Below are 24,371 nucleotides of genomic sequence, written 5' to 3'. Positions count from 1 at the left end.
GCTGGCCGCCGTGGCAACCAGCGGGCCCCACTGCGTCTGGTTGTCGGTCTCTCAGGCTCACCTCTCTCTCCGGGCTCCCCAAAGGTTTGGGCCATGAGACTGTCACCACACCACCTTTGGAATGGTTCCTGGCTTGCCCGCCACTCCTTTCTTTCAGTGCTCGGGCAGCTACCGGTCTCCTCTCACCCTGCTGAATTGGTGGCCATGAGCCGGACGACTGGTTCAGCACTCAGATGGGGGTGGGTTTAAACACCGGACTGGCATGTCCGTGATGGTGCAGCAAATCAATACCACATCCCATCTCAACCCGGATGGGATGGCCCCAATGAGGAGTGGTGAACGACGGATGAACTGCTCTTTAAGCAAAGCTCCTGACAGAAAAAAAACGTAATGCTTGCCGGCCAAGCCCCCTTGCAGGGTCTTTTTATTGCCCGCTTTCTCACTTAGTATGTTTTTCTGTCATTCTCTTCCTCTTGCTCTCCCTCTTTAATGCATTTCTTTATTGCTCTGGATCAAAGTCTGTTGAGGAAAAATAGGGCTGTGCCGGTCCACAAAAATTCATACCAGTATAGCCACAGGCTCAACCTGCAACCAGCAACTGCAACCCGCACCGGCTCAAATTAAGCAATGGGCACAAAGTACCTTCACTTCTTTAGCTTGAAATAGAGAGCATTAGCACTTCACAGTTGCATACAGGTACTCTGTGATAATAAACAATTGACTTTTATATTTTAATTTCAAGCACTGTGGTACTGCTCACCCACCAATGTCAGTCCACTTATTGTAAAAATGTAAACTACTCTATATACTTAATGTCATGGTCTGCACACAACTAATGACAGTATCACTCATGCCTTTAAAGGGATGCACCTAAACATGTTTGCCCATAGACAAAGTTAACATACCTGCCAACCTCTTAACTCAAAAATGCAGGTGAAGTAGGCGTTTAAAGAAAGACCCAATCAAGGAGAGTGCTGAATTAATACTTTTTTGAGGGTAATATATATTTGAAAAATCCGATGAGCCCATTAAAGTTAACAAAGGTATTTTATTTTTCAGGTGTGTGAACTGAAGTTAAAAGAGGATGACAATCGCCAAATGTGACCTTACTAGTGGACTGGTCCCTTCCCTGCACAGCTGCGGCTGGTAGCTGCTGCCCACGTTGCTGCTGCTGACCCTCTGGTCAGGAGTTCGAGGCCCTCCTCCATCCACAGGCTCCTGCCTGCGCTTCATCCTTGGTGGTCTAGTGGTAGAGCTTCACTGCTCTGCTGCTGGGCATCCCTTCTGTCTCTTTTTTGTGCTTTTGCCTTTTTTGGTCCTTTTTCACTTTTTCTTTACTCTTTGGCTTCGCCACCCTTGCGGCTGGGATTTCCCCACGGCCCGCCCCCCCTCCAGTGACTCTTTCCCACTTCCCGCGTTTCTCGCCTCCCAGCTGTCCAGCCCCCTACACACTACTTAATGGCAGCTGCTGCGCAGTGACTGTGCAATCCACTGACCTTACTAGTGGACTGCTCCCTTTCCTGCACAGCTCCACCTGGTAGCTGCTGTCCCCGTTGCAGCTGCTGACCCTCTGGTCAGGAGTTCGAAGTCCTCCACTACCTGAAGGTTCCCGCCTGTGCCTCATCCCTGGTGGTCTAGTGGTAGAGCGTCACTGCTTTGCTAGTGGGCTGCCCTTCTGCCTCTCTTTTTTCTGCTTCTTTTTCTGTCCCTTTTCTACTTTTTCTTCGCTCTTTTGCTTCGCTGTCCTTGACGCTGTGATCCCACGCAGCCCTGTCCCGCTCCAATGACACTTAACCGCTTTCCGCATTTCCTGCCTCCCAGCTGTCCAGCCCCTTGCATATTTCTTAATGGCAGCCATGCAGCGGGTGCGCTAGAGGTGCGCCTAAGGCAAGCCCGTCTGCACCTTGACCACGCCCAGTGCCATGGACCCTGGTTCTCGGACCTCGCACCAATACGAAGGCAGCATCCTCCTCACCCTCAACACAGGCCGCAACACCACCTGCCATAGCTACACCCTCGCCACACCTCCACACGCCAGCTCCATCGCCACATAGCCGACTAACAGTGCACACGACAGGCTCAGCTGCATCCTCCTCAACACGCGCTCCCTCCACAAACATGTGAAAAAACAAAAGGGCACCCAAAGGAATTAGACAGGGACCTTGGGAAGTTATAATTTACAAGAGACAATGGTCCCTGAAATTAAAAAGTAATTAGTAATACAATGAATATAGCCAAGATTGGTACTATATTACAGCCAATGTCCAGCCGGACAAGGCACCTTTAATAAGTTGAAATGGTTAACAATGATCCAAAGAATGTAAGTGGAATCTTAGTGGGACACAAGCCTGTATCCTGAGACTTGCATATCGTGAGGACAACATGTGAAACACATTCAGGCAATTTCAATGATGTTTCTCTCTTGAAAAATATAAAAGTAGTGAAACATCTAATACATATACTGTCACCTTCACAATACGTCCTATACAAACAATCGAATGTGTAAGGTAGACAACTGTGTCGACGGCGTTTCGATCCATATCAGGGGGATATCGGATCATCATCAGGACTAATCAGTTAAATTGCCCATACTCGAATGCCTCAATGTACCAATAGGTAATCAGAGGGGGCGTCTAGGGCGGGTAGCGAAACCACAATGCTCCAGAGGGACGCGTTTATGAGGTACAATGCCTATTATGACAAATGGGTTCCGGGAATACAGGTCACGGTAAATATTCTAGTTTCGTCTCAAATTGGTGAGAGAAAAGATTTCCGTGGCCACGCCAACTCGTTTGGACAATGCCGGATCGAAAGTGAAGCGGATCACTTTCGATCCGGCATTGTCCGAACGAGTTGGCGTGGCCACGGAAATCGGAAATCTTTTCTCTCACCAATTTGAGACGAAACTAGAATATTTACCGTGACCTGTATTCCCGGAACCCATTTGTCATAGGCATTGTACCTCATAAACGCGTCCCTCTGGAGCATTGTGGTTTCGCTACTCGCCCTAGACGCCCCCTCTGATTAGCTATTGGTACATTGAGGCATTTGAGTATGGGCAATTTAACTGATTAGTCCTGATGATGATCCGATATCCCCCTGATATGGATCGAAACACCATCGACACAGTTGTCTACCTTACACATTCGATTGTTTGTATATAACGTATTGTGAAGGTGACAGTATATGTATTAGATGTTTCACTACTTTTATATTTTTCAAGATAGAAACATCATTGAAATTGCCTGAATGTGTTTCACATGTTGTCCTCACGATATGTAAGTCTCAGGATACAGGCTTGTGTCCCACTAAGATTCTACTTACATTCTTTGGATCATTGGTAACCATTTCAACTTATTAAAGGTGCATTGCCCTCCACAAACATGCCACAGACATCTGGGACCACCTCGACGCCGCTTCTTCTGACATCGCCTTCCTCATGGAAAACTAGACTAACCCCAGCTCTGGCCTGGACATCACCACTGCCATCCTGGACGGCTACAAAATCACCCAAAGGACCACGCAGACCAACCAGGAGGCATCGCCATCATCCACAAGAACACCCTTCGCCTGACGACTCGCTCAGACGACACAATGACAACCATGTAACACCACCACTTCCAGATCCAGACCAACTCCAACACCACCCTCCAAGGCACCCTCGTCTACAGGCCTCCCATCCCCGCACGCCCTTCACCGATGTCATCTTCAACCTCATCTTGCATCCACAGATTACATCCTACTCGGCAACCTCAACTTTCACCTGGACAACCCCAGTGACCAGAACACCGCATCCCTTCAGCTGTACCTCGCCAACATCGCACATAAACAGCTAGTCACCGCTCCGAACCAGGCACGCCCATCTTCTCCGCCAGCAGAAACATCACCTACAGCCACACCAACAAACTCCTATGGACCGACTACCTCTTCATGCACTCAGTCTTCGCCACATCCACCGTACACCACCACCCACCGTCGCAGCTGGAACAGTGTCACTGAATAACATCTCACCACCCTCCTCAGCACAACCATAGCGCCATCAGCAGACACTAACACCTCAGCAAGCAAACCTCCACCGATGGATCTCCAACTGCCCCAACACTCTGGCATGCCTCAGGAAGGCACCCAGCAAGCAACACTCCAAGAAAGCCAGCTGGTTCACTCCCACCCTCCACGAGTCCAGACACACCTATAGAACACTCAAGAAGAGATGGAGGAACCCCGGAAACCCATACAACCTTCAAAACTGCCGTCCACGCACATCACCTCCTCCTCAAAACCACAAAGACAACAGCCCTCCAAGACAGAATCAACGCCAACGCACACAACAGCAAAGAACTCTTTGCCATCATCAAGGGGTTTGGCAGGCCCAACAGCCAGACCACAGACATCCACCCTCCCAAGACCTCTGCAACAAACTCAGCACCTCCTTCCACCACAATATCAGGCAGATCTACTACAGCTTGGATACCCAAGACTCTCCCACCACACCAGACGCCACTGCACGCAACTATGCCACACCCCAACAGATCCTGCTCACCTTGTCTCTGCTCTCCACAGATGACACTCAAGACCATGAAGAGCATCCACTTCGGAGCCCCCTCGGACCCTTGCCCATATCACATTTTCCATATAGCAGCCACCTCCATTACCCCTGATCTTTGCCACACCATCAACTGCACCATCGAGACCCGACGACGGAAAACATGCCGAGATGAACCCCCTGCTAAAGAAGCCATCCGCCGACACATCAGACCTCAAGAACTTCAGACCCATCTCCCTGCTCACCTTTCCAGCCAATGTCATCAAGAAGACCATCAAAGCCCAACTCTCCGAGTTAATTGAAGGGAACCATGTCCTGGACATCTCCCAATCCGGCTTCTGAAGCAACCACAGCACCGAGACCGCACTTCTCGCCTCCACAGATATCCACTCCCTTGTATACCAAGGCAAAACCACAGCCCTCATCCTACTGGACCTCTTGGCCACCTTCGATACCCTCTCCCACCGCACCATAATCACAAGACTCCACGACACTGGCTTCCGTGACAAGGCCCAGGACCGGATCCACTCCTTCCTTACCAGCCAAACACAGCGAGTCAGACTACCTCTGTTCCTCTCAGAACCTGCAGAGATCAGCTGTGGAGTGCCACCGGGGCTCCTCCCTATGCCTCACCCTCTTCAACGTCTACATGGCCCCCTTGCTGCTATCGTCAGGAGCTACGGGCTCAACATAGTCTCCTACTCCGAAGACACCCAGCTGATCCTCTCCCTCACAAACAAACCCACAGCCTCCAGAATCAACTTCCAAAGTGGGATGAAGCCCGTTACGACTTGGATGAAAGATAGATGCCTAAAGCTCAACTCAGACATGACCGAAGTACTCATCCTAGGACCCACCCCCTCAGCCTGGGATAACTCCTGGTGGCCTGCTCCACCTGCTTCGAAAGACATTCAGATAGATCCCCACAAAATCCAGAAAGACGGTCACCCACGCACTCATCCATCACCAGCAGACTCGACTACGGCAAAGCACTCTACACCGGTGTCACCCAGAAACTCCTCAGTAAACTACAGAATGTTCTAAATGAAATAGACATACTGGTCCACCGCTGCAGCCATATCACCGGACACCTTAGAGAACTTCACTGCCTCCCAGTCAACAAAAGAATCACCTTCAAGCTCCTAACACACGACTACAAAGCTCCCCATGACGCAGGACCAGAAAATCTGAACCACCGCCTTTCATTCCACGTACCCACCAGACACCTTCTGTCCGCCCAACTGGCCCTGGCCACCGTCCCACGGATCCACAAAACCAAAACAGGAGAGAGATCCTTCTCCCACCTCGCCGCCAAGACTTGGAACACCATGCCTCTCTACCTTAGGCACGCCCCGTCGCTGAACCAATTCAGGAAGCATCTCAAGACCTGGCTCTTTGATTGAACACCTGCGCCCGGACGGATCGGCAGCCCCCCCGCCCCCCCCCCCCCCCCATAGCGCCTTGAGACCCTTACGGGCGAGTAGCAGCGCTTTATAAACCCATGATTGAATTAATGTGGAGTATTCAACGGTTACACATATATCAGTGGTGTTAAAAGCAAGGGTGATGTGGAGCCTAATGCAAGCAAGGATAACTGTTACTACCCTCGTACAGTTGTAAAAGGCAACCATAATAGGATGTGCAAGAGACTTGGGCCCCAGTGCCACTGAGCTTTCATCATTTATGATACAGTGACAACCCTGCATATACTTTCTCTGTAAACCATTTATGCCCGAAACACGGTTGCTTATAAAACTTACAGCAGTATTTAGGCACGCTTTGGTTTTGTCTTCGAACTCGGGTATTCAAGCTCGACTACTTATGCAAATTAATTTCGTATAATTGAATTGGTTAAACATCTGCGTGTTGATGTGGAGGGCTGCTTTACTTCACCGAGAAAACGAAAAACCTTTAAAAAAAAATCCATTGCCTATGCAAAATCCATCACAAAGGTAGTTTATTGTGACAATGGATAAAACAATTGAGCGATTTTCGAAAGAAAGTCAGCGACCGAGAAATACCGTTGCAACATTGCCACTTAGTGGTCGGCCAGAGAAGGCATGAGTACAAAAATCCAGCATTGTTCCTCCTGATCCGGACGACAGTCATTTTACACAACTAAAGACGTAAAGTACCCGCGGTGTCACAACGGCGATGTGTTGTGTCTGTTTCGCTATAAGGAATGCAACACGCTGTTGGGTCTCAGATAGCAAGTGCCGTCCCACCAATTAAGGGTACTCCAAATGGGCAAACCAAAGCTCACGTTTAGAAGGAAATATCTATCTGGGTAATTACTTCACTGCTCCTTTCATAGCGCCCTTATTTTTCTGTATTTAAAAAACACTTTTTTGCGTTCTGGGGTTATATTATGTTGAAATCCTTATTGTGTCTCACGGTGTTCTTTGGTGCGTGCCAAGATTCAAGTCTCAGTGTACCACTGACATAGTTGAATGCAACTAAAGTGGCAGAGAAAGGGAAAAGCTAATGAGAACAATCGACAAAAACAAGTACCAACACAGGACTACAACCATCTGCAACAGAAGTAAAAGAAGGTGGTAAGGAAATAAGTTATCGAATTCAATTTCCAAGTCTGCTTGGAATAGCAGAACCACTACAAGTAAGGTGCTCGGTGGGTGAAGACAATTTCATTGCAGTCTGCCACACCAAGGCATTTTTGTTAAATCAAGCAATCCACACACACAAAGCACAACACAGCTACAAAGCATATTGCCAACTGGCAAAAAAACGTATATCATTTGCCGTGTTCTTTGGAGCAAAAAGAGGCTGAGTATTCAATTATGGTGTGAACACAACAACCAAATATCTTTAACAATACCATGATGTCAAACCAAGTCATGCACTTATTTTGTCCGGTGATTTTGAGACAGCCATTTGCTTGTAAATATACTGCTATCATTCAACGAGGTGCTGTCTGAAAATGGCTGGTAACAAAAATGTTATTTGACTGCCATTATCAGATAACATTTTAAACTTATTTAAAAAGGTATCCATCCAGAGGTGGAACCATGTTTAAAGTTGGGTTGGATTGTTAAATATTTGTCCTTCGCGCCTTGATATGTGACTTACTTTTAAAGACTTCCAAATGTTAACAGTGCAGAGTTCAAAATCTTATTATATGGGTGTTGCTGCCACAGTACATTCTTATTTGTGTTTCAGAAGTAAACTAAAAAGGAAAAACAGGGTTTATCTGGCTAAATGGCCTGGAAGGATTGCCCTGCTATTTCTAAAGACTATTCTCCTGTGAATGGAATAAAGCAAGCTTTAGATAAAATGTGTGTCAAGTTGATTTGCCAAAGCAGTGTTACACAGTAATGAGGGCCATACATTCAAGCTTGTTACTTAGGGAAACTGTAATGTCATAGTACAGTTTCCCTAAGTAACAGCTTTATTTATATGGAACTCACTGGGTGACAAAATGGATTTTTCTTTTGTGACCAGCTCCACCAATTCTATGGGACTAACGTATTTAGTGTAATAAAGCACAAGCACTTTAAATAACTTGAGCTATAACAGCAATTGTAGAAGTATTGTATTTTTATTTGAACAATTACAGGCGTGAAGCGAAGGAGCACATTAAATAAAAAATAATTCCTATATGGGAAGATAAATATGAAATGGAAATGTCACAAGAAGCCATCAGCACTTTCCTTACAATGGAATGCTGTTTGTGAGAAAACAGAAGAGATGGCACTGTCTCGCTCGCGATGTACGGGCCAGGCAGCTCAACATTAGAAGCTGTAAAGATAGGCCTTTTGAGCAAAAATCTGGTCGAGGTTTTGAGAACTCCATTCATATCCATTGAGCAGAATGGATTTTAAACAGCCTAAAAAAAAACCAGCAAACACAAAATCTGCACTTATGAAGAAGTTGTTGAGTTCTATGGACCTCTCTGGTACTTGGGCAGGGACAGGGTGCATCTGTTTAAGCCCATGTTAGTGAAGCAACCATGCCTACCTGTGAAGTTTTGCCCCTAGTCATTTATAAGTCTGGGTTTAGACTGCTGAGCAGTCAAACAGATATATTACTTATAATATGCGTAGAACAGGCTTTGGGCCCGCTTCTTTTCACCATTGTCTTTCTTTGAACAGCCTCTTTCAACCATTAGCTTGAAACTTTGTCAGTCACATCTTTGCTCAGCCCAGGATATTAATCTCTCACCTAGTGTTACTGGCTGATTGGCTATATCCCTCCACTTCTTTAATGATGCTTGCCTTGAGACTCCATGCGGAACTACATTACAACTATAACCATCTGTCTGCTCTTGCTGACTTCCCTTGTGTGTCTCGGTCTAAATGCTAATGCAGTATACTTTAGTACATTAAACCCAGACCTTTTGGCTTTGCCAGTGTTTGTGCCTTTTTTTTTTTTTTTTTTTTTTTTTTTTACACTTTCCAAGTTTCTTGGGAATTTCAAATACATTGGGGTATTCTGATTAAGTTCCATTAGTCAAATAACAAAACTACTAACTGAGGGATTTCAGTTTTTCAAGCCGCAATGGCAAAAGTTAAAAGTAGAAAAATCCCAGTATTAAGCACTAGGAATTTTTCACGTTTGTTTTCAGTCAGTGTGATGTAACCGTTGGAAAGAGTGTGTCTACAATGTACACCTTCCAATGCAGTTTCGTGTCTGCCGATTGCAACCGTTGCCCAGAAACTGTACAAAATATATTCCATTTATGATTCGAAACATTGACTTTTCTGGCATCTATACAGCACTGGGCCTTGTGCTTGCCGCATAGTCATACACCAAAGCTGCAGTTCACACTCTCAGGGACTTGTGAGTTTGCAGTCAAAGCCAGTCTGAGTTCAGCGATGCTTGTACAACCCAAGTCTGGTTTCTAGAGGCCTCTTGATCGAGTGAGAACGTTTTAAACACAAATAGACTGAAACAAATAATTTGCCAACTAAACCTTTACAAGGCGATTTCTGTATCTTTTGTCTGCAAACAAGGTTACTGCACATTAGCACACAGCGTTGGCAGTCATAAATAGGCAGCATGACTAGACCCCCCTCGGTCCTCCTGTTAAAAGCAATAACAATACTGTCTTTGTACACATTCAGTCTCTTTGCTATGAAAACCTTTGTTGTTAACTTTTAGAATTGCAAATTTCGAGGGGAACAATTTACTGATTTTTAGTCTGCACATATCCATTTTTGTCTACAAGTTTAACACAATTTACTTTTGTGAAGAGACCGAGGAGATCACACCAATAGAACTTTCATAAATTCTCTTAAACAGAACTGACTGAATTTTTGCTTCTCCTAAGAGCTTGGCCCGTGGCCAAAACCAAAATCATTGATGCATCAAATTATCCCTGGACACATTCCACTTTCACTAGCCCCAGTATCCTTTTACAAGCCCTGGCTTTGGCTCACAAGTACAGTTATGCTGACGGTTGTACTCAAGTATGCAATCAAGCGAGAAGATAAAAATACACTAAAACAAGAACCGCACTTCATTAGAACTATTATCAACTCTGCAACTGTATTTACACAAAATTATGAAAATACTATTTACACTGATTTTTAGGCTGTTTCAAAATATACATCAACATAGAATGAAAAAATGCATTAAAAGAAACTCATGCCCAGGTCGTTTACCCCTCCCCCCCCCCCCCCCTACCCTTTCCCATCAAATTGTTCTTTTTTCGAACATATAGTACATGCCAGGCACGGCAATTAGTACAATCATAGTAACATTATATTACAAACAGAGCTTCTCCGTCATAATTTAAAATGAAAAACAATACATCAAAAAACAAAAGATCACTGTTAAAACCTTTCAGCACACAGACAGAAATGACAGAATACACAACCTCTGTATAATAAGGTACACCAATCATGAAGAAATAAATGACAATAATACCTGTCCCTCCTCCCCCACAAAAAAATATATGTGTATCTTTAAAGCAATGAGAAATTTAACGGAAAGGAGACATGGAAGTGATATCACTTTAAAGGCACAGTATCCTGCTCTCATTGTATTTTTGTATATTTCTGTAGTTGATGACAAGTTAACCGGTGGTAGATCAATACAAAAATATAAAGAAAAAGAAATACACTTTACATGCCTTTCCCCACTACAGTAACCCCGATAACTGTGCTTAATAAATGTAGCAAATACTTAAAAATACACAAAACACATTATTTGTCATCAGACTTACAGGCCTCCCACTTTTGGATGTGACAGCGGAAAGGCCCGCTGGGTAGGTCATGCGATTCAACTGAAAGTCAATGGCAAAATGGAACAAGTCCATGCACCAACTCCCCTGCAAGTAAGGAGAGCATGAGACTACATATGAGTTTACTGCCTGGTGTTCTGGTCTGGACTTTTTTTAAAAATGTTTTAAACCAGGCAAGATCTGCGTTTTTTAAAGAAAATCTATCAAGTCCTAAAGCTTCCCTGGTACTTAAAACAGCATCTTTAAAAATGACCAATTGTAAAAGGAGTCTGATGCAGCTTGGATCCTCGGCTTTCAAGCTGAAGCTGCATCCAGATGTTACCGAAGGAACTATGAAGAAACAGTGGCAGGGAGATGCACATGAGCATCTGCTGTCAGATGGAATACACTATATAAAGAAGATGAATGCATTTTTCTCTACCTTGTAGTGCCGCCCCTGTACTTCTTTGAGAACTACATGGAGAGCAGAACATAAACTAACACAAACTGTACTTTAAAAAGAGACATATGTACAAAGAGAGCAGGGGGGGTTGTCTGGATTACAAGAAGACTAATAATAACAGGTTGCTGGATCCCATCCCGATTAGGATACTGTTTGCAATATGGTGCCAAGACTACAATAGTCTAGATTCTTAGAGGATCACAGCAAAATATACAACAAGAAAAGTTTACTCCAGATGTTGACCCTTGTCAAAGTAGAAATAAAAGTAGGACTGAGAGGGATTTTCTAAAGGCTCTAGAAAGATGGTTCAGCAGCGCTAAATGAGCATTTTGGTTGCCGGGAAAAGAAACTTTGGGTGAAGATGCTGTACATGTATGAGGCCACCTGAACTTGGAAATATAAACTATTAGAGAAAAGCAAACACTTTGCACAGCGAAACAAAACCAAGTATGACCCTGAAAAAGTAAGTTTTTCTGTGAGGGAGATTTAAAACAGAGATGCTGTAAGTGTGCCGAAACACACCAGATCCTACTTATGTGGCAATGGGTACTTGCTTAGTAACAAGGAGAAGCCACAAGTTGTCATTAGAACTCCGTGTATGGCAAAGAAACACCTGGCAAATGCCTTTGAACAGCAGACCGATGATATAGGAGTAATCTTGAATTGAGCATTAGGATTATTATGGACTAAAACCAATTGAGATAATACACTGAAGATTTTGTCAAAATAGATCTGTAGAGAGAGAAATTGGTAGCTGGCTGCAGAGACATACAACAGGCAAATAGATATTTAGAATAAACAACACGCCAACTGTTTTACTGCGTGTTTCTCCGAGTCGTTTATTTACTGCTTATGCAGCAAAACTCGCCAGTCCATCTTCAGTGTGACACTACACGGCTTAGTCAGGCCTGATCATCAAGAAATGTCTGTTTTTGAGTAGTTACTGGTACTAAATAGAGTACCAAAAAGAATTCTGAATACTCTAGCCAACTCACTTCCCCATCTTAGCACAAGGGTTAACATCAAAGTGGACGTCAAAATTCCTGTTGTTGTACCTTTATCAAATACATACATCATTGCTGTTCTATTCTAGGCTACTTGGCTGAACAAGCAATGGAAATGTACACCTTCATGTTTGTTTAGGGGTACTACTTTAAGGAGCAGCCACTGGCCTTCATTGGTCTTCACTTCCTCCTGCTAACATCAACTCATGCCTACCCCAATCCAAGCTTCCAATCACCACCACAAGCAAACAAAATATGAACTTCGTGAGGATGACAACACTTTCTTTTCTTCTGTGCTGTTTTCCGTCTATTTGAAATCAGATACTTGGTCATCCATTTAGAGAATCAAAGTAAAAGATTACATTTCAGAATGATATGCGAGACAGTTAAAGTTAAATAAGTTTGATGGATTGGCATTCAGCTTCTATTTTATGGTGATGTCCAAGTCGGTTTTGAAAAATATAGTCCACCCAATGCATTTAACAGTTCTATTTGAATACGAAATCTCTTCATTGAATGTGAAATTTCCCATAAAAACATTGGAGCAGCTTTGAATTAACCCCATTCACCCCACTTCCCCACCAATATCCCCAGAATAGTTCAATCCAAGGGGTACACATCCATCCATGCAGATATTCACAAAGTTTATATCAAGGACTGAGATTTACATAGTATAGGTTATCAGTGCTTTGCTTTTGCAACCAGAGCTTCACGCCTCTCCTCCTGCAAGGCTCTGCGAGGGCTTTCCAACTACAAGCACTGAGTGATGGACTTTGTCTTTTATGGAACCCCCAATGCACCAAAAAGCAAAAGCAGGACACTGTGCCTTTATGTGCCACGCCATATTATAGGTTTCAGAAACAGAATGTTCTCTGGTTGGTTTTCCTCCTAGTGTTGAAGACTTTTTTGCAGTCCAGACTATGTACAACCTAGAAATAAATACTGTCCGAATAGGGAAATGGTATGTATATATTTATATATATATATTTATATAGAATTTTTATATTAAAAGGGAAAAATAGAAGTTATGAAAAAGTCTGGTCAGCAACGGTTTCATGTCTGCTGGCTGTTGTCTGGTTGGTGATTTCGACGGTTACGAGGTTTTTTCTGGTCTTGTAGTTCCTTGGCCTTTAGGCCTGCCAGCACCTCCTTGTGAGAAGACGATGTGTGCCGCCAGTAACCCTGACAATACTGGTTTATAAGTCCCATTTCAGGTTGAGTGAGGAGCTGGATGAGATCATGGTATTGGGGGTCGTCTAAAGGCCCAGGTACAATGCCGCGGGGGCCTATTAGAGAGGTACCCGCGCTATTGGCAAGTGGGGCGGGTGGCTCGGAATGGAATAGGACAGCATTGACCGTCTCGCGGTTGAGTACGTGCAGCTGCACCTTGGCCGCGGTGTGCTTGAAGTTGTTCTCAGTGGCAGTGCATAGGTAGACGCCGCTGTCGGACAGCTGAAGGGAGCGTAGGAGAAGACCCTGATCAGTTTTCAGGAATCGCCCTTCAGACCGCATCTGTGAACAAAATAACAAACAGAATGTGACAAAAATTATAGTATGGGCTGTAAAGCAAGCAACTAACTCACATCATGCACACAACATAACAAAGCAGAGGAAAAGCTTTAGGTGCCACACACCGTACATGCATCCACGTATTGTTTTTCTAGCTATTTGCACGGTGGGAAAAAGGTTATCATGGACGAGTAGAAGACATAATATAATTAGAACTGCAAACAGTCACAGAAAATCGAGAGACTGGAGACTTAATCTGCTCTTTTACATCAAGCCACATTGATAGCAAGAACCACTGTATTTGTAGTAAACTGTGGTCATATAGGAGCCTTGCCAAATACTAAAGGTAGTGAAAATGTATTATCCCTTGGCGATAATAATTCGTTAAACAATTAGCTTAAGTCCTATTCACACCCCAAATTTTGAGCCCATGTGTTAGAACGTCACAACTTCAAAAGGCCATAATAAATCAAAAGGCCATAATAAATCACTGTATTTCGAAAATATTTGTATAAAATTTATTAAAAACACATTACCAATGCAATTAAAAATAGACCTAAAACTGTCTGTCTTAAAACACAATACATGTAACGCAAGCTTCACATATAGTTAATAGTAACCTCCTCTATTGAGACACTTAGCTGTAACAAACAAGTAACAAAGAGACAACAGAAGACAATATTTTTTGTCATTGATTAACAAATCCGTTCTGACAAAGATCTTTTCTCAATAGTTCACTTTAAGCTTTTTATATAATTCTATCCTGTTAGGAGAACCTCTTCCAACGGATTATGTTGATTTCAGCGTCGACACGTTTCGATGGATTTATTCAATATGCCATCTTTTTCAAGACCCAAAAATTTTGCTCTCCTATACTTGGCACTGGTTGGTTACCATTGTATCACACCCCCTTATATCATATCCTTACTTCTCTGTAGTTTGTCAGATTTTAAGGACATTCCTTTCCTAGAGCAATCTGGTCTATTAGCATAATATTATCCACTCGTTTGTAGCTCTGTAACCGCGTTATTCAGATCAGGAAACGGCCTCCACTTTTATTCATAATCTTACTCTGCCACCATATCAGCACACAAAAGCGTATTCTTCTTGTTTATGTATTGGGCAGTCAAAAAGGGAGTTCCTTCCTCCAGCCCCAAATTATCTTAGGCAGTCCTTATATCGGAAGTCGTTGTTAATTCCTGCGAGGTATCCGGTACTCCTGGCATCCTCCAAATGAAAGCCAAATACACGATGGTGGGGGACTGTTGGTATGAGACAGATACTGTCCCTCTGACTTCATTGTGACAAGCCTAACTTAGGCAACCGGACAGAGGAGGCTACAATACCATGTCAGAACTGATGAAGGGAGGTGCAGAGAAGCACACCATCACTGGAGGAGGGAAGTGGAGTGGTTGCTTTGTAGGAGAGCAGCACAGGAGAAACCACTGAACGAGTAGGATAGGTAATGGGTAGGGTAAAGAAGAGAGATATCTTGGAAATAACAGGATGTGGAGGGAGTGGTAAGTTTTATAAGCAAGGCTGGTGGAGAAGTGCTGTAGCGGGAAGTGCTGTAGTTTTAGGAATAATGATAATGGAACTGTGTGGAAAGAAAACTGGGCAAGAGGAATTGAATTAGGATGGGAAAGGAGGTGGGTTACTGTGGCATGGTTCACAGGGTTCCACCCAGAACCTCTAACTGGGTAAGCAGAAGCTCATCAAGATTTTGTCATGTGGACTGGTAGATCATGCAAGATGTTGAGTCGGGCTCACTGGGATAAAGAAACCTATGTACAGCCATGAATGAGAGGCTTCTGTACATTTCACTTGACAGAATCCCTGCTTTAAGCTACATAACTTAGTGCTACTCACTCCGACATACCACCTTTCACTGAGTTACATTTTTGATAAACAGAGGATAACTTAATTGAATAAAACAGTGAAGGGTCAGAAACCGAGTTGTTTGTTTTGTGTCTCAAGATGCTGCCTTTCTTCTAATGGAATGGGCTCTAGTCCATTCTGTTAATGTAATGCCTGTGAGATTATCTGTTGCCTGTAGATACCGGGTAACCAACAAGTCCCGGGTCCAATATCGGTGAACTCGGACCATATTTTTGAGTGGAAAGCCAGAAATGTATATTGAGCCATTCGGTCAAAGCTTTCTTAGCTAGAAACTGATTGAATCTGAATTTTATATTGCTTTTTCAATTCAATTCATCTAAAGTAATCCGATATTATGCAAATTATTGCCAACGAGGTTAAGAAATGACTGAAAACTTAAATAATTTAGAAATTGCGATGATACACATTATTTGAGAGTAAGTCTTTTTTCCAAACTGTTTTTTCATTAAGGGTTTTATTCAATGTTGCATCCATAGATGAAACAATAAGCCTTGCATGACATCATGATATGAAAGTGTTCTTCCCCTGCAATACTCGCTGTTCTGCAAACCATGTTCCATTTTGCATGCACCTCTAGTCCGACTTGCAAGACCAGTTGCTTGGCCAATGAGGTAATGTCAACCACAATGAAAGTATCTCAACCCTGACCCAAAGCACAAACTGCTGTGTCCGGGGGGCTGTCTTGCACTTCTTTGAATCCCGGAAATAGATGGGCTCAACTCTAAATCCTTCCAAGGTCAAATAAAAATGGATACCATTACATTTTGTAACACCAGAGGTCTGAAATGGCACAACTGCAGTATGAAGCTCAAGACAAAAGCAATTTAAAACACTTGAGCCCACCTTTCTATCCCTTGGCTGAGACTTGTCCAGAAGAGTGGGAGAGAGAGAGAGAGAGAGAGAGAGAGTGGGAGAGAGAGAGAGAGAGAGAGAGAGAGAGAGTGAGAGAGAGAGAGAGAGTGGGAGAGAGAGAGAGAGAGAGAGAGTGGGAGAGAGAGAGAGAGAGAGTGGGAGAGAGAGAGAGAGAGAGAGTGGGAGAGAGAGAGAGTGGGAGAGAGAGAGAGAGAGAGAGAGAGAGAGAGTGTGGGAGAGTGGGAGAGTGGGAGAGAGAGAGAGAGAGAGAGAGAGAGAGAGAGAGAGAGAGAGAGAGAGAGAGAGAGTGTGTGTGTATATATGTGTTTATATGTGTGTGTTTATAAACATGTGTATATATATATGTGTATATGTGTTTGTGTGTGTGTATATGTGTTTATATATGTGTTTATATATGTGTGTGTATATATGTGTTTGTGTGTGTGTATGTGTGTATGTGTTTGTGTGTGTGTATGTGCGCACGCACACGTGAGAATGTGTGATGGGGCAGCTAGACTGCAGGATTTGGTCAAATGAATAATCTATGCAAAATATAACTACTAGATCAGCGCAAGAGTTATTAAAAGAAAGATAAGCGAGAGTCCTTCAATTTGTGTCAAAATATACTTGCATCTCTTTTCAAAACTCATTGCGTATTAAGTGTGACAACAAGGGTGTGCTGGTAATTGCCAGGATCCTGCCCACTGCTGCCAAGCAACCCAAAACAAGCAAGGCAGCTCAGAAAGCCTTTTGTGTTCACTTCCAGTGCCAAGGGAGAGGGCAGGACAGAGACAGGAAGAGTTTAGTTTCCCCATGGTCCCCATAGCGTGAGTTCGCCTTCCTGGGAAAGGATGGCTTCTCCAGTCTCGCTCTGCTATGACGCATCGCGAGTACCCCCGTACCTACAGAGAACCGGGAAAGGAAGGGTGGGACTACCAGAGCTACCAATCTCCTTTCAGCATTAGAACATCATGTGCAAGGTGGCATCAGTGCTGATGGTCGTACATTAGGGATGGCAACATTTTTATTCTGTTTGCTGGAGAAAGAAAGCAATATGCAAAGCTTGTGTGATTAGTGAAGCTTCGAAAATTGTGCTCTTCAGCCACGTCCCTAAGAGAGTGAAGCTTTCAAGCAAAAATTTTGTTTGCAATAGAATTTTCCTGATCAAACAATTCTTAAGGGGAAAGCCTTTAGAAAAAGGCTGTTTTTTTGACCCAACAAGTTTTTAAAAATCCCTAAAAATCTTATGTTTTTTTTCTACGCAAGCTAGGCGCCCATTACGTGGCAACTCATAGCTCAGGACCACTCGAGCCACGTTTCATTGGCCTCGAGCACTTCAGTGGTGTCTCACCCTTCGACACTAACATCACACCCTTTAAGGGAATCTTTAACTATAGCCTGATGCTCTTACTCATACTGCCGGCATGATTTTGCCATTTTGTTTTGAAGGAGTTTGGCCACGTGCAATTGCCATTTTGTTTTGAAGGAGTTTGGCCACGTGCAACCACGGTGATGTTGTCTCGCTACTCGCAACACTGGCGCCGTACAATTTAGTGACGGTGCATCCATGCCCATTTTACTTTACTCAAAGTTTAGATGGAGTTTTACAAAGTCTCCCAATCACCGGTCTGGTACACCCCAAAGGAATCTCACAGCTCACTGACTGGCATCGCACCCCAAATCTAAGGTATCTTTGCACTCACATTGCTTGTTGTACGCACTTCAGTTGATACTTGTTCTTTCTTGAAAACACAGATTTTTTTTCTTCTGTGGATTTTATTTGCTGTGGCTGCCGGTGCTCACTACTGATGCTCAATAAGCAATGCCGGGCTTTGTTGTTTGACCTTTTCATCGCTTGTAGGCAATCCTCCTCATCATTCAGCGTGGAGAGTCCACTTCTACTCAGTGGAGTGGAAAGTAACCTATGCTATCAGAGATTGGTTCTCCAAGCCCCGCTACAGTTGGGTGCGGATCTCCATGAGCCACAGGGATGTCCACTCACACCCCGACAGCAAGTACGACCAGGGGAACCAAAATCAGCCCTGGTAAAATTGCTCAAACCAGCCACACTCAAAGTTTCCTCTCACAACCGCTCTATTTCCATCCGTCCATTCATTCTCCCTCTCTGGTCACTTTCGCCCTGACTTCCCCTACCCACCTCAATTGGTTTCTCTCTTGAAGCCTGCTGCAAATCACCTAGAAAGCTGGCGAAGTTGCCCGAGGCACCAGGAGCGGCCTTGGGATTTCAAAGCTGGTCTCCAAGGTCCCCAACCTCCTGGGAAAACAACCGGTGGAATAAAAGGTCTGCCTGGCCCTGCTCGACCGGCTGCTTTGAAGCCTACCCCGCCACAAAGACACTGGTTCAGCTGATCACACTCTACTGAATGGCCAGGCGTCTATCTCTGGGCACGGCCTGTATATACCTTTTTTGCAGGGGTCTCCCGTTCAACAGTAAAAGCTGCTCATCTCTCAGTGGCTCTGTTCCTTCCTTAGATCAAGCTAAGATACAGTTTTCAGTGTAATCAAACAGGTCAGACAACAACACTGCCACCCCGGGAAAGGCGCAGTCAAAGCTGCATTGCCACACTCGGCCTTGTATGTATGACCTATGCAGCACCATGTTCTAGGTACATATAGTTGCAATAATCACACTTATGCAGAGTCTAGAAAGCACATCTGTGTGTGTCATACTCCCATGAGCCGGAGCGGGCCACTGCATCACCAAAGCCTCATATGCTATATGTTGCCACTTATAAGGCATCCTACAGACAGCAGAAGAGGTTTTGCTTTCTTTGCTTCAGGAGCAGAAGATATCAGGGAACCTATATAGGCACAGCTGGTAGAGGATAATCAAGCAGGAAGCAAAATAATGTTTCCACTGAGGACCTAAAAAGAGAAGTAAAGCAGTACAGTGTGATGGCTCAAGTGCCTACACCCAACGTCAGCTGATTTTCCTGACCGGTCATGCGATAAACCATACTGTATTTCCAGTTATAGTTCTGGTTGTATAAACACCTCTTTTGAAAAACCTGAGATCAGAGTCCCCGCATTCTGGTTTTTGGGACCCTGTATCACTTTACTAATTTCAGATGTTTGTTGGGATGTAGTTATCAACAGTACAGCAGGTAAAGTGGCACAAGGCCCCGGTGAACTCCAATAATACATTTTATTTTATTGCTAACCGTGGGAAAGGAGGCCATTTTCCTTTTTTATGTTAGGGCTCATGGCACACTTGTTACGCTACTGAGTCCAAGGACAGACGTGGGACACAGTCCTGCAAAAACTCACCTCCTTCTTGCGGTCACTGTTGTCCTTCTGTAAAATCCACTTGATGACCGCCTGTGGGGAGCGGGGTTGGCATTCTAAGAATGCGGTGCTTCCCTCCACACCATACTGCTTCGCTTCCACTGTGTTCTTATTGACTACAAGAAAAGCAACATTTGTGGGCAAGTCAAGAGACATTCAAAAACACAGCAATGTGCTCACAGATAATGGGTAGGAAAGGTCTCTGAACTAAACAAGAAAAATAAAGATTAATCATGACTTTTACAGAAAGTGATGCTGGTACAGGTATGAACTGATCCCTTCTAAGCAGCAATGGAAAGGATATGGTAAGGGATTACCTGTATGTGAAGACAGAACTCTGTCCCAAACCAGCTAGCTAAACTCACGAGAGAAGCTAGAGAGTGTATAGAGGTGGCTTTCTCTTCTACCATATGATCCATGCAGGAGGTGATCATCTTTCAGGGATATCAACGAGAGAGTAAGAATCCCTTATACAACTTTTTAAAGTTAACTTAAAAAAGGAATTAAGAAAGATTCTCCCTTGAATAGACTTGCGTAATGTCGTGTAAGGGCCAAGACTCAAGGGGCATGGGTATTTATGCCTTCGACCCGCGTCAAAGTTGCAATCTCAAAATACAAAGACCAGATTTCATGCACGTGAAACCTGAATGAGCAGAGACTGAACTTTTCCTTTACTCCCATGAGCAGTATGGGCATAACGCATGCAGCAGGGGTGTAGCGCACGCAACGGAGCCCCAGGTCTATAAATATCTGTGTGCTATGAGACAAAGGGCCCCCCCACCACATTATGAAGGAGGCCTTATCACTTAGTGTTATGCCACTTGCCAGCCACTCACTGAGCACGACTAGCAAGAGCCAAGAGGCACGCTTGCTAAGTGCCCCATAGACGTCAAGTGACGCACTCCGGATGCCATCTCTGTGGAATACACTGCTGCTGGAGTAGTGCATGTTAAAGCAGAGTGTTCCATATTATCAATCACGTTCTATTACTTATTTAACAAATGAAGGAGATGAAAGGGATTTCCCGCCTGTTACGCAACATGGCTTCTAGGGCACAGGAAGATTACTCACCATTGGAGTTGTAGCCCCTGCACTGCCTCATGGGGTTTCCATGCCGAACATCCTGCCTCCTGCTTCGCCTGTGACGGAGAATAAAAGGGATGTTCAGGAGAGGCAGTTGGAAAGAGACTAGGATAGACGTAACAAGTGCCAGCAATCAGGTGTGAACAGAAAAGCAAATAAGGAAGAGCGATGGAATGGAAGACGCGAGCTCCGACCCTTTCCAATTCACTAGATTTTCTACATGTGTCAGTTTTATGACTGGGTAGACACTTGTAATTGTCTGAGATATATATATTTTCCTTTGAGTGACTATATATATATATATATATATATATATATATATATATATATATATATATATATATATATATATATATATATATATATATATATATATATATATATATATATATACACACACACACACACACACACACACACACACACACACACACACACACACATATATATATACATATATACACATCTATATATACATATATATATCCCCCCCAAGCTGGTGGCATGTGCTGCTTAGGGCTGGCGGTGTTAGCAGAGGCCTTACTGGTAGTGGATTTACTGTTTAATGTTGTCTGTGTTAGCAACAGGTATATACTGCTCACAGAATGCAATATCAACAGAAACATACAATCTTCAGGGTGGATGTACTACTGAATATTGATGCCAACTATATCATGGTACAAGAATAGCTTCGACAGATTTACTACTCCCAACTCCATATCCACGTACCTCGAAGATGTATGTACCACTTAAGTACATATATGTGGAGTTAGGTATGGAAAATCTACACTTCCTTACCGTCGATATTTTATTTTTGATATTCTGTCCTTGATATTGTGTCCAATCGATACTGTGGTATAGATGTTCAGGGGGAACACCCTCAGGGCTGGCAGTTTTAGCAATAGTTCTATATTGTTCAGGACAGGCGGGACTAGCGGAAGCAGAGACCTTTCAGGACTAGCAGTGTCAGCAACCGGTACATACTATTCAGCACAGGAGGTACCAGCAGAAGCATACACTACTCGGGGCTGGCAGTGTTAGCAACAGGTATTTACTACCTAACACTGGCGGTATCAACAGAAGTGTAGACTTCTTAGGGCTGGCACTGTTAGCAGCAAGTATGTACTGCTTAGGACAGGTGATATTAGCAGAATCAGACATCAAGGCTAGCAATGTTAGCAACACACTGGTGGTATCAACAGAACGGTAGACTTCTTAGGGCTGGCAGTGTTAGCAACAGGTAACACTACTTAACACTTGCAGTATCAACAGAAGGGTAGGCTTCTTAGGGCTGGCAGTGATAGCAGCAAGTATGTACTGTTCAGGACAAGTGACATTAGCAGAAGCATAGTCTGCTCAAGGCTAGCAACACACTGGTGGTATCAACAGAAGGGTAGACTTCTGAGGGCTGGCAGTGTTAGCAACAGGTAACATACTACTTAACACTTGCAGTATCAACAGAAGGGTAGACTTCTTAGGGCTGGCAGTGATAGCAGCAAGTATGTACTGCTCAGGACAAGTGACATTAGCAGAAGCAAGGACTTCTCAAGGCTAGCAGTGTTAGCAACTGGCATATAATGCTCAGGGCTGACAAAGGCAGCGGCGGGTAGATGTCACTCAGGACTACTGGTATTTGAGTACTTGATTATATGCTGCTCAGAGTTGGTAGTGTAAATACATTCCTCAGTTTTGGGTTTGGCTATAGGCTGCTTAGGGTAGCGGTGTGTATATACTCCCCACAGTGTTAGTGTGGCAGTTGTAGTGGTGGGAATACACTGTCCAAAGCTGCAGTTCAGTGGTAGTTATAGGCGCGAAGGGCTTACGGCAGCATTATTAGCTGGTATGTGCTGAAAAGGCGTTCCAATGGAATGTATTACTTTTCTTCGCATGCTTTTACTTCGCATGCCGTTACTACGCGGTCGTTAGTACGACCGCGTTGTTACTTAACATACCTTTACTTCGCAATTCGGAACTACGAATTGCAGAAAAGGGGGTGCTGGATGTTGGAATAGTATAATTTACTATTCCAACTCCAGTCTATGCGGACACTAGGGAAGGTGTTGGATTTTAAATCCAACACCTTCCCCCCCCTTACTGCAATTCGTAGTTCCGAATTGCGAAGTAAAGGTATGCTAACTAACAACGCGGTCGTACTAACGACCGCATAATAACGGCATGCGAAGTAACGCATGCTAAGTAAACGCCGCTTCCCGTTCCAATGAGTAGAGAGCTAAATGCTGGATCTTTTATTGGATAATTACTGCTCATGACTCATAAAGCTGGTAATGAGTATACACTGCTCAGTGATATAATAATTAGCAGTAGTTAAACAAATCTGAGAATTGGCAAAGCTATGGGTTGTATGCAATACTCGAAGTTTGCAGAGGTTATTGCTACGGGCTGCAGTGTAAATATTCAACCACACAATACTGAGTACCCTGAATGCTTTAAAATGTCACACTGTCTTCTTTCCATTCAAAGCTGTTTTTGAAGTTTGTGGTGCCCTGCCAGCTTACCTTTTGGAGGATGCGGAGTAGCGTGAGCAGGACTTGCCGTCCCAGGCGCAGTAGGGGTCTCGGGCGAGGCAGCAGTCGGCACAGACTTCTCCATAGACATCGCAGCGATGGAGGGCCAGGTGAGTGACCCCGGCAGCAGACGCCACATAGAGTTGTTGCTATAGAAAGATTGAGACAGAGACCAGAGTCAGAGGAACTAAACCATAGTCAAACTCTAGATGGTGTATTAGCTGTAATTGTAAGAAGCAACCTGCCATTAGCCTTCTTTCCTTGGCAACACGGCCTACACAACAGGTATACAAGATCTTTCAAAGTAATTATTACTTTTTTGTCATATGAAAACCTAACGTTATTCACCCTGTTCCTTAATCAAATTCTCAATCTAGGCCCAGGGACAGACTGACCTATAGAGCAATCGGACAGTGCCCAGAGGTCTGGTTTGACAGGTTGCTGTATGTGTTTTTTGGCTGTTTGTGGGCCAGTTTTATGGCTTGTTAGGCCGATTTTTACTGTTGTTTTCCCAGATATTAAAATAAACATTGCCTTCCTTAAGGTCAAATCCATGCAGTCTTCCATACTTTGCAAAACACTTATATAGCGTGTCTTTAAAAGTTAAAAACTACCCCAACTTACAAACAAGGGCCACTTTTTTAAGTATTCGAATTCACTGATGCAGGCTCTTTTATTTTGGTACCCAGGCCGATTTTCTGTTTCAATCCGACCCTGTCTAGTGCTAGTGACCACCAGATTGAGTAAAACAACCAAATTTCCAATTGGCAACAGTGAAATGATCAAATGAGTTAACCAGTTAAACCGCCCTATGCCCCATCAAGATCTACACATAGCCATGGCCATCAACTAGAGCCACTATTAGCAACTTTAGAGGACATATAGATAAGATGGGGAGAGTAAGTTAACTGGTATCTATCGAGTGCCCCCGTCTGTTATGCATTTACAAGCTTACCCTCTTTGAAGAAATTGTCATCGTCTTAATGGGCGCCGGGACCTGGAGCAG

The 24,371-nt window shown here is 44.0% G+C and overlaps 1 protein-coding gene and 1 long non-coding RNA gene across 5 annotated transcripts in view; one reads left to right on the top strand and one right to left on the bottom strand.

Annotated features, from left to right (window-relative positions):
* Window positions 1–24,371, top strand: part of LOC146797879 (uncharacterized) — a 62,863-nt gene that overhangs the window by 24,297 nt on the left and 14,195 nt on the right. Inside the window, exon 2 of the long non-coding RNA XR_014968547.1 lies at window positions 23,322–23,475. This is a non-coding gene — a long non-coding RNA (uncharacterized LOC146797879). The remainder of the gene's footprint in view (window positions 1–23,321; window positions 23,476–24,371) is intronic.
* Window positions 8,081–24,371, bottom strand: part of SEMA3F (semaphorin 3F) — a 305,078-nt gene continuing 288,787 nt past the window's right edge. For all 4 annotated transcript variants that reach the window (XM_085625080.1, XM_085625077.1, XM_085625079.1 and 1 more), the window contains 5 exons: window positions 24,321–24,362; window positions 23,357–23,514; window positions 20,829–20,896; window positions 19,740–19,873; window positions 8,081–13,703 (listed from right to left, as the gene is read on the bottom strand). In XM_085625080.1, the coding sequence (XP_085481206.1) occupies window positions 13,245–13,703; window positions 19,740–19,873; window positions 20,829–20,896; window positions 23,357–23,514; window positions 24,321–24,362 (861 nt within the window). In that variant the 3' untranslated portion in view covers window positions 8,081–13,244. The remainder of the gene's footprint in view (window positions 13,704–19,739; window positions 19,874–20,828; window positions 20,897–23,356; window positions 23,515–24,320; window positions 24,363–24,371) is intronic.

Source organism: Triturus cristatus, chromosome 9, assembly GCF_964204655.1.
Source record: "Triturus cristatus chromosome 9, aTriCri1.1, whole genome shotgun sequence".
NCBI lineage: Eukaryota > Metazoa > Chordata > Amphibia > Caudata > Salamandridae > Triturus > Triturus cristatus.
This window is presented reverse-complemented; position numbering and strand designations above follow the sequence as displayed.